This window comes from Eptatretus burgeri, chromosome 9 (genome assembly GCF_056783735.1).
Source record: "Eptatretus burgeri isolate ZD-2024b chromosome 9, Ebu_testis_v1, whole genome shotgun sequence".
Lineage (NCBI taxonomy): Eukaryota > Metazoa > Chordata > Myxini > Myxiniformes > Myxinidae > Eptatretus > Eptatretus burgeri.
The window spans coordinates 40,561,014-40,572,410 of record NC_140969.1 but is presented as its reverse complement, the minus strand read 5'-3'; the positions used below and the strand labels follow the sequence as shown (position 1 = coordinate 40,572,410).

Here is an 11,397-nt window from a genome sequence, read left to right as displayed (position 1 = left end):
CGATACCCCTGGCGTGAGCGTCAGCATCAGCATGAGCGTGAAAATGTTAAAGTTTTTGGTGCAAGTTATTTAGAAGCTTGCCATTCATTTAATATGTGTACTAAGATGCTGATATTTGGCATGGAGGTTCCTTTGGGGTATACTATTGGTGTAGTGAGGTTGAAATTAACAAATTATTTAATTTTTTTTTTTTTTAATTTTCAACCTAAGATGGTGTCAAAGCCACCCAATGCTCGCCTGTTTATACTAGACGCTTGCCATTCATTTAATATGTGTACTTGTTTACTGATTACAATATACAAATACATATATTGCTTTAAAATTATTTGGATCAGACTTCACTGCAATGCTTTATAAAAAATATTATTGGACTAGTCTTTTAAAAACGATAAATGTATAAACAGGCGAGCATTGGGTGGCTTTGACACCAACTCTCTGGTTAATGGTACCGTTGGACCCTGCCACGGTTGGACCGGTGGCACCCCGGACCGCCGGACATACAATATCAGACAATTTGGTGCCCAGCTACAAACTGTCATCTTGGTGTTTCACATTGAGGGTGAGGCATCAATGTGTGTGCCGTCCCTCGGATGGACGTAAAACCGGGTGCCCCATCTCCTTGCATTATTGGTATACTTTTAAGATCCCATGGTGTCCTTCGCGAAGAGTAGGCAAGCTATTGCCGGCACTATGGTCAAATTCCTGCCCCAACTTACAGGGGGCACTGCATCAGCGGTACAGCCATGCCCCCTCCCCCTGTAATTTCCTGTAATATCCTCGATTCCATTTTTCTTTTTTTCCCCATTTCAAGTCACAGATTCTGTGAATTCTGTCCATTTCCCACAACAAGCATTGGCTTTACAAAGGGACATGGCTAAACCATCCTGGTCTCTTTGGGATAAGCTGTGATTGGCTAATTATGAAGTACTGTTTTGAGCCACTCCAATTTGAAAAATGCCTTTTCTGCACATTTGTCTTATTGAATTTTTTTTTAGCACGGGTGCAATTCTAGAATTGGCAATTCATGAACAAAAGGACTTGATGAACCACTCAAGGGAAATAACACAGATCAAACATACACTGCACAGATTATGATACATACATCCTGCATTGTATACACTACATAAGTTACATGACCGATGGACCCCACTGTTTGTTTGGTATGCACCATGTACACGTTTCCTTCACAAGGCCTTATGTGACTCTCGTAAATCGAGGGTTGAGAAAAATAATTGCAGTAAAACTACGTACTTGTTCAAAAAATGAGGAAAATATGAATGTGTGCACCAAATAAACAATCATTATATCGGCTTCTTGTTGTTTTTGAGTGGCCAAATTATCATGATTATTATCATTATTTACAAGTGAGGGTTATTGGCCACAGCTATCATGGGTGGTACACACGATTTCCATGAAGCTTTTTGTTATCTGTTTGTTACCTGGCGTAACTCACCATTAATGACAATAATATCTACATCTGATGTACATCTTAACCTTTTATTTTGAATAATGGTTTGGTGGTGATTTTTTTTTTTATTTCCAGGACTTGGAGCGGCACGAGTGCGTAGCCTATTTCGTGAGGCACGTGCGAAGGCACCTTGCATCGTCTACATTGATGAGATAGATGCAGTCGGGAAAAAGCGTGCACGTTCTGCCGGTACCATGGACAGCACTGAAGAAGAGCAAACGCTCAACCAGCTACTCGTTGAGATGGACGGTGTGTTGGTGTTTTAGCAGCCGAGCCTGAATGAGAGCTCATTTGTTCGTTGTCTCCTGAATTGTATATACATATATATAATTTTTTTTTCATACCATTTTCTTTAGCCTTTGCTTTTCACCTTCTTTGACGATTGTTTTCCCCCTTTTCCTTTTGTTTGTTTGTCTCTTCTCCTTAGGGATGGGCACGAGAGATCACGTGATAGTACTGGCATCAACGAACCGTGCAGACATTTTGGACCAGGCTCTGACCAGACCCGGCCGTCTGGACCGTCATGTATACATAGACCTACCTACCTTACAGGTGATAGCTGGTTTCTATATTTTACAACTGACTAAATTGTCAATGCCGATGATTCCTTTGCTCAGTGCACGTATGCCCGCCCATGTGCGCAAGTGCCCACTTGGTTGTCAGAGTGTGCATACATAAATGGCATTGGGTGTGTGCGTCTACACGCTGACGCGTGTGCACTCACTGACAAACATACGTGTGTGTGTGTATGTTTTTTATGTATATATGCATATATAAACTGCACCCTCCCCAGTCCCCAATCATGTCTCAATGCAGAATAGTTAGATAGTCCCTTAGGCCACAATTGAAGCTGTTCATGAATGGCATTTAGCTTGCCTCTTTAATCTTCGTTCTTCAGCAGTCACACCTAAGTCCAATTGTTGTCCACGTGCTCATTTGCTATTTTTGTCTCAAGCAGCCCACAAACCTCTCCAAAGATGGCTGTTTTTTTACAGTGCTGGTATTTAACTGCAGCACTGACCTACAACATCAAAAGGACTTTTCATTTTTGTAGTCGTACATGTATTTTTAAATATTTGAACAAAATAGTGTTGAGGTTATCAAAGACAAATGTTACCCCCTTGTGAATGAGAAACACCCCGACAAGTAATGCATTGTCATTGATAATGTTATTTGTGACCCAAAATAAAATGAAGATATGAGTTCAAGATATTATGAACTAGAAAGGCACTGGGTAGAGCATATCCCTTCGCCAGGCTGATTAGTTTACGTTTTGTATCCCACTGATGGGCCGGATCTGGATTCGGACCTGAACTAAAATTTAATCGGGTTGTTCTTGTCACCTAATCAACTCATCCACCAAGTTTTGTCGGAATCCGTCCATAACTTTTTCAGATATTGTGCTATATATCATTTTAGCCCTATTACTCAATGGTAAAAATCACTTCAAAAATTCTCGGATCCGGATCCAGATCCGGATCTTCACCAAAATCAAATCTTTTCCTCCTTGTCACTTACCCAAGCTCTCCACCAAATTCTGTCCGAATCCATTCACTGCTTTTTGAGATCCTGTTCACAAACAAACACTAATAAACAGACAGACAGACAAGGATGAAAGCATAACCTCCATCCACCTTTGGTGGTGGAGGTAATTATTACATATTTTGGAAACACTTGCATTGACACCTTATGAGAAATGCGAATCTTTCAAATTTGATAACTGAAGGTGTGTGTGTGTGTGTGTGTGTGTGTGTGTGTGTGTGTGTGTGTGTGTGTGTGTGTGTGTGTGTGTGTGTGTGTGTGTGTCTGCTATTATCTATATATTACTAAAACTCTCATCTTGTATGTATGTATATACTGTATGTTCCCGAAATACAGCCAAAACGGTACATGATAGTGCAAAAATTTTAGGGCCACCTTACTCACCATTCTCCTGCGGTGTGCAGTATCAAGTTTCATTCAAATCGGGCAGCGAAAAAAATGATTAAAAAATCAATTCCCGATTCAGTCAACTACTCTTCGGGAGAATTTGATCAATGCAAACAACCTCAGCGGTATAGTTCGCTGGAGCTATCTTTTTTTTTTTCTTTAAATGATTTTTTTCATCAACCGCTGTCACAACGGGAACCCAACGGGTTCACGGATCGTCTAGTGTGAAACTAATTTTGTTTCTTTCTTGAATGTTGATTTTATTTATCCCTTCCATAATATTCTCTGCAGAATTATAACTTCCATTCCATAAGAAAGTGATTATGCAGTATGCTTTAACATGTTTTATCCATTGTATGACCAACCAACTCCAAGACACATTGTTAAAGTGGTGCCTGTATGGTTGGTCAACTGGCACCATAAAATGCACTACATATTTGATTTATGCTATGTCACTGTCATCCTCCCTTCTGTGAATGGAAAATGTCTCGTGCATGTGTACAGGAGCGTAGAGAGATCTTTGAGCAGCACTTGAAGCCTCTAAAGCTTGCACAGAAAAGCAAGGCCTACTCCCAGCGACTAGCTGAGCTTACACCCGGCTTTAGTGGTAACGATTCTTTCACCTGGCGTAGCTCACCATTTGTTTTGTATTCAACTGTGTTTCCCTGCTTTATGCTTCAGTAGCTACACCAAATAGGAATTGAACCACATCCCAATTCACTCATTGTTTCATACTTTCACCTCTATCCATACCCAGGTGCCGATATTGCAAATATTTGCAATGAGGGAGCGTTGCATGCCGCACGCGAGGCCAGCCATGCTGTGGACTTGCAAAATTTTGATTATGCCCTTGAAAGGGTTCTGGTTGGTAGGTGTTGTGCGCCGCATACCTGACCTCTATCTTGTTCTATGCCAACCATGGTGCTGTTCAGATTGAGACCCATTTAAAAAATGGATGCAAGCAGAACTGGCACAGAATGAATAACCATGCATTCATAACCTCATTTGAATTTGAACCATCGAGTGACGGAACTGCCAAATCTTTGTGAAAGTCTATGTAACTTTGCTAATATGGTCAAGGCACTCAAGCTTGTTAAGTGTTAACAAATTGCCATTTGCATCCCTGGAATAAGCAAGCCCAACCTTAACAATCACTGCCATACCACCTCAAGAGTGGGTCCAGAATCGTCAAATTCAAACTGCATTTCTAGTGGTACTGCATGTGATGCACAAAGGTAATTTTCAAAACTCATTTGATCACGTATTGGTGACAACGTCAACTTTTGCAGTTCTTTCAATGTTTGTTCAGTCCATGTCGGCCAACACTGCAAAACTTCCTCCATGTATGACGTCTTGCAATCCAACCTATCTATTACTAAAAGGAGAAGTTTTGTGTGCGTGTCCTTCACGCTTGCTTTATTCTAAATCTAAAGGGTTGCTGCTGTCATAGAATAATAAAAATACGACCGTTGCAAAACTAAAAATCGGCATCCTTGGTTGGAAAACCAATAATCAATTTACTTGGAACAAAACTTTGTTTCCGATTAATCGCAAAAGTGCCTGTTTTAACAGCCCGTCTTTCCAAGAAGGTACTTTGGAACTTCAATGTAGAGGTTCAACGGTACGACAACAGGAACCTTCTATAAAGAGTGACGGGCACGGAGGAAGCACAAAAAATTGTATACAATAGTAATATTTCTCCAAACGATAGAAAGAAAGTATCACAGTGCACGGAAGGAGCACACAAACACCACCACCAACTGCCATGACCGCAGCAACAACTACGTGTTACAAAAAGATCCTTTTTCCCCACTTTATTTTACATCCTCATTGAGACTCACAGATGGACATGCAACATACTGTCGGACCCTGACATTGGTGGGGGATACGTTCCTGAAAACTGTCACGAATGTCTGGGCATGGTCTCAAGAGGAAGAGGGGGGTAGGGGTATAAGTTTCCAGTAGTTCATGATTCCAAAGTAGTGCCGACTGGTAGACATACATACTTGCATAGAGAAAAAAATTTTGGGGGGGGGGGAGGTCAGGAGATTGTATGGAAATAGCAAATGCTTCATAATACTAGAGTTCATCAAACATGATTACCCCACACAGTGTTCAAGTAAAATATATGCAGAACTGAACTTAAATTTTAATGAGATAATGATTTGAGCAATCGTTAAAAAAAATTCCGGAAGTTTAGTGTCATTGAAGTACAGTAGTCTGGAAGCAGTCGCAAATACCACCCTTGTACACCACCCTTGAGCCTTTATTAGCCCCCGTTGGACTTTGTCTGAAATGGGGGCTTATGGATTGGTCTCGATTTTTGTGTGCTTGCTTGCGTCCACAACCATATTTCGGACAGGTATGGACTTATCTAATTCGTACTTAGCACAAAGACAACACATGATGGTATACATATGCCAATCATTTTGTTTTGCGATGCGATCAAAGATGGCCGACTGGTGGCCATTTTAGTTAAAAAATAAAACAACCCCGGTATCGAACACGTCCTCAACCATTTCTCAGACATGCGTTTACCGGTCTTATTCAAACTTGCACACAGATAATGAATGACGGTTTACGTATGCACGTCATTATTTTTCGACATCAATTACAAGATGGCCAACTGGCGCCATTTTAGCTGCACAAAACCCAATGTTGAACACATCCTCAACCATTTCTCGGACATGCATTTACCGATCTTATTCAAATTTGGCACACAGATTATGAATGATGGCTTACATCTGCGGTTAATTTATTTTTTTTCGAGATCAGATCCATGATGGCCGACTGGTGGCCATTTTGTTGCTGAGATGTGTCCCCAACCATTTCTCAGACTTGCATGGTCCGATTTCTTTCAAACTTGGCACAAGTTCAGCACATGATGTCGAACACCGGCACTTCACTTTATTTTGCGATCTGATCAAAGATGGCTGACTGGTAGACTGGTGGCCATTTTAGTTGTACATAAATGTAGGCTTGCCCGTTAACTCCACACAGCAAAATTACTGAAACAACGGGGGCTCTGACATTTTATGTCTCTTTTACTTGTTTAAATTGAAGTACTGCAAAACTGTAGGTTCTTGAAAGTATTATGAAAGATGATGTGTGCACTGGTGTCCAGGTATGTAATTAAATTTAAATAAAATGAAGATTCTAAAAGTCGTATAAATATATTTGTTCCGGGTTTTTCCGCCATTTTCCGCAGTGTCTCTTACATCACCCTATCCAACGCATTACGTTAGTTCTTCGCACCTCTTATCCAAGTTCATTATGACGTCCTTGAAAACAGTACGTTTCCCGTTTGGAATGATTTTCAATTTTGTTTGATTGCCAGGCAGCCAGAGGAAAAACTATTATCTCACTCCTCTCTGTGCGTGTGTGTGATCGCGATGAAATTAAAGCCAAAGTATGGTAAAAAGGCAAACTTGTCTTCCCATTCGTGTTCGATTTGTGTTCAGAATATATCATTCAATTTAAATAAGTTGTTCCTCGATCATAACCTGATAAGATAAAACAGACGGCCATGAACCAATTTCTTAACCCCTGTTTTCGCTTCACATGTGCCGGATAAAAACTGTTTATCAGGTGCTGATACAGTAACAGGTTTTTACTTGGCTGAAACGGAGTCTGGGAATTTTGAAAGATGCATGCTCAGCAAGACTGTATTTGCATGGTATTTAATTAAATAGCACACTGGGGATGCCTTGACTCGAGGCTGGTTGGAATTTTGCTAAATATGGATAACTGTGGATGTCCAAATGTGCAACCACCATTTTTCTTTACTGTGTAGGCCCAGTAAAAAGAAGTAAAATTTTGTCCAATGAGGAACGGCGGGTGGTGGCTTTTCATGAGGCTGGACATGCATTGGTTGGTTGGCTTCTGGAATATACAGATGCTGTATTGAAGGTATCTCACATTTTGGTTCCATAATTCCTCTTTTTATCATCTCAGTTCAATCGTATTGTTGTGGTTCTGTAAAAACAGGCACTCATCCAAGGCAATGGCACCCAACATGTCGCGATTCTAAGGCAATTCTCATTAGTATTTGTTTAGTTTGCCTTTTCCATGTCTAGTGGGTAAATGGGACAAAATGTGTTGTGGAGGACTTTTAGTTAGGTCTTCAACCTTACATTCTTTCATTTCTTTCACTTATTTTACTTCCCTTTATGTCATACACAAGACCCGTCGTGCAAGCATTCACGTCAGATCAATGACGCTACCACGAGCATCGGGAAGACAAAGTGCAACATCCACAGCTCATTTGCATACGTGTGCCATTTCCTGTTCAAACATCGCGCCGTGAACTCGCCACAATGCTACAATGCTCACCATAAGCACTACAAATGTCTCTTAAAAATCCCCACAACAACCTGTGCCTGACTTCTTCACCACAAATGCCGCAGCCGCTACCAACCACTTCAAACTCGCCACCACAATCGCCTCAACCACACCCAACGTTTCAAAACCTTTACCGCAGACACCACAGCGCTTCACTCACCTCAATATAACCGCCACAACTGCGACCAGCTCCCTGGACGCACAGCACAGTCTCTGAGGGAGCCGTAGGGATGAAGAACATTACAAGCATGGGTGTTTTTGCATGTAAATCAAACGGATAGCTCCAGTGTTTCCCTAAATAACCACGTTTTAACTGAGTCTAGCACACACGTTCAGGGCTGGAGAGCGCTCACGAAAAGCCTCAGCCAATCTTAATTGCAGTGCTATGTTGCGTGGCCCAGCCGAGAAGCAAATTAAGCCATTTTTGGCTCTGGAGCCAGGCAGGGCGTGGCTCCGGTGAGGGGTGACTGCTATGCGCCAACGAAGACGTTCGGAAAGCCTACATAGTCGTCTGATCCACTTTTTGGCTCCTCCCTCACTTAGGCTCTATAAAAGAAACAGATCAGGCTCAGTCAATGAGTCAGTCGTCCAGGATCTCTGCGTGACAGCCTCGATTTCCCATGAGTCCAGAGGGGCAGAACCGGGGATACCCCCACCCTTGTAGTTCTCCTGTGACCCTAGGTTGCAACAGTATACAAGTATCCTTCGTCGGCCCTCACCTTTTCACGCTCTCTCTTCCTGCAGATTTCCATCGCACCAAGAGCAAATGCCACCTTCGGTTTCTCCCAGGTTCTGCCAAGTGAGCGGATGCTCTTGTCCCGTCCTGAGCTCCAGCAACGTATGTCCATGGCACTGGGAGGGAGAGCTGCTGAGGCCGTTTCCTTCAACAGAGTCACCACAGGTGTAAAAGGGGCAGCAAAAGAAAGCACATAACACTTCATTCTTTCTCTCTTGTTTTCTCAAAAAGCACATAAAACAAAATCTCTCGGAAGCACTTCCTTCTTTCTCTCGATTTACGTTCATTTTCCTTTCTGTGTAATGTTCACCATAATGCTGGACGTTGCACACAGAAATAAGTGTGGCAGTGTTAATTTTCAAATTCCTAACTCCCTCTCTTGGCAGGAGCGGAGGATGACCTGAGAAAAGCCACAGCTGTGGCTCACGCCATGGTGTCTTCTTATGGAATGAGCCTCTCCATTGGGCATATCTCTTTTCCAAGCCATGAAGAGGCAACAGCTGGTAGTCTGGCCCGCAGGCCTTTCAGTCAGAGCCTGCAGCTCACCATTGACCATGTATGATGTTCTGTTCTACCTTGTTTTGATATCTACACTTCCATGCAGATCATCCAAAAAACACTTTGTAAAAGCCACCATTTCCTGAATTGTGTCATCTCTTTAACTTGGTAGCATGTATGCATGCACTTGTACCTTTGATTTGGCAACATGTTTATGTTTGTAATGTTCAGCTGCTGTTCACCCTAGGAGGTGAGACGTTTGGTGGCAGAGTCATATCACCAGGCCCAGGAGATACTGCAGCAAAATCGTGACAAGCTGCAAGCGGTGAGGAATTGATTTCCCTGACTTATAACTGCCTTATACTATTATAATATTAACCTCCATAATTAGGTATGTTTGCAACTGGTAACTGTACCACATGACTTTTATTCTCGTACATTATTTCCCAGCTCACCTTTGCCTTGCTCATTCATTTAACAATTCCATAACTGGTTTGTCCCTGGTTGAGAGGAGTTGGGGTGGGGGGGGGGGAGAGAGAGTTAAATCATCCATGTTTCTATACATAGTAAGTAGATGATTGCTTGCTGCAGCTCTGTCTTCAAGAATTGGTTGCTTTGTTATCTGCTGACTTACTGGTATGAGCACCTCGAAATGCTTCAGTAATGGCTGTAAATCATTATCTGGAGTAGTAGTTGATATTGCGAAACATAATTTCATTCATAATTCAAGCTGGAAAGCTTGCTGTCTGTGCCATGTAGTCATGAATGGACCTTTGTATGAGCTTTTCTACATTGATAAACTTTGTGTCTTGTCTGTCTGTGTACAGTTGGCAGAAGCCTTGTTGCAGAAGGAGGTAATTGGCTATGATGAAATTGAGCAACTCGTTGGTCCTCCACCCTATGGTCCTAAACGACTTATCCAACCACAAAGCCTTGCAGAGGCTGTCCGTGGGGAAGAACCATCACCCAGCCTTCAGTTTGTATAATTATTGAAGGAATAGAGATGACTTTTCCTTCTCTCCCTCTCGACTACCCCATCACTATTTCTTTCCTGTTCCTGGCATGTTGGGATTTGGAGTATCTGTAAAGCAATGTGCCCAGTTGTGGAAGTAAAGATACTTTCAACGCTTTCCCATCGTGTGGTTTATTTGTTTACTGGAGAGGTACCCGTGCTGCACCGGTGGGAGCCGGGAATCTCAAAAAAAAAACTAAAAATAAAAGGCTTTGAGAAATTTTATGAAAACTCCCACCCACTGTAGAACATGTGCAGAGACCCCAAAATCTGCACAGAAAATTTGGGAGGCTGGCCCCAAAACTGTGGGAGTAGTGTGATCATCATCTTTAATGATGATGAATCTGAGAACAATGACGATGGTGTAATGGTGTCAGGTGGGGAGGGAGGATTGGCTCTCATGTGCTATGATGAAGGAAATGTATTATTACAAGAAAACAGCAAAAAGTCTCAAGCGAGTGTAGTGTGATGTTGATGGAAAAGTCTATACACGGATACAGACAATACGGAAACTGCGAATGCCAAACCCCCTCATGTGTCGACATGTGGACATTTTAATTCACTGCAAAACTTCTTGATGGACTGGATTCCTCATCTCTTTTTTAATTTTATTTTTTTCCATCTTTGGGATAAAGATCAGCACCATACAGGTGGAAACTCAAAATCACAATTGTATTGAGATATTACCGAACCAACGACTGTTTCCACATGTGGTGAAGGGCGAAACTGCAAATGCCGAACCCGTGAATGAGTTTACATGCGGAGAGAGGGAGAGCAGCTTCGTGCAGGTGGAAACTCAAAATCACAATTGTATTGAGAAATTTATGAAACCTCCCACCCACCTTAGAACACCCGCTGGGACCCCAAAAGGTTCCACAGAAGGTTTGGCAAGGTTACCCCCAAAGCTGAGGGAGTAGTTCGGGGACAGACACACACTCCTGTGTTATTGTTTAGATAAAAGAGAAGGTAGCAGGATTTTTTTTGTTTGTTTGTTTTTGCATTCATTCAGTCAGTGACGAATAGACAAGTGTATACTTTTCCATATGGGTGAATTCACATAGTTCTCAGAACGAGATCCAACAGTCCATGAAATGCCAACTTTTAATTTTTCCATATACCAGTAATTATAATTGCAAATAAAAGATATCTTTTTATTTTTTATTTTTTAAACTACCTGTATTGGTTTTAGTTTGTCAACAGGTATGGGTACTGTTGGTGAGGGTAGCATTTACACCAGCAGTGTCTGCAGTTGTCCTCAATAAGGCGGTGGTGCGCTGCCTTAAAGGTGGTTGTGTTTCTGGATTCCACGTGGTGTCGGTGCTACAACAATGTTATTTTGATAAGGAGTTCCAGGACTTTGACCCGGCAATGATGACTAAACTGGTGTTGAAACCTTTTGAAAAAAGTATCATG

At 42.0% G+C, this 11,397-nt stretch overlaps 1 protein-coding gene across 2 annotated transcripts in view; it reads left to right on the top strand.

The window, feature by feature from the left end:
* The window catches only part of SPG7 (SPG7 matrix AAA peptidase subunit, paraplegin), a 34,955-nt gene extending 24,853 nt beyond the window's left edge, over positions 1-10,102 (top strand). For both annotated transcript variants that reach the window (XM_085894900.1, XM_085894901.1), the window contains 9 exons: positions 1,544-1,717; positions 1,896-2,020; positions 3,902-4,004; positions 4,155-4,265; positions 7,191-7,306; positions 8,483-8,639; positions 8,861-9,030; positions 9,220-9,297; positions 9,800-10,102. In XM_085894900.1, the coding sequence (XP_085751026.1) occupies positions 1,544-1,717; positions 1,896-2,020; positions 3,902-4,004; positions 4,155-4,265; positions 7,191-7,306; positions 8,483-8,639; positions 8,861-9,030; positions 9,220-9,297; positions 9,800-9,958 (1,193 nt within the window). In that variant the 3' untranslated portion in view covers positions 9,959-10,102. The remainder of the gene's footprint in view (positions 1-1,543; positions 1,718-1,895; positions 2,021-3,901; positions 4,005-4,154; positions 4,266-7,190; positions 7,307-8,482; positions 8,640-8,860; positions 9,031-9,219; positions 9,298-9,799) is intronic.
* The last annotated feature ends 1,295 nt before the right edge of the window (positions 10,103-11,397 follow it).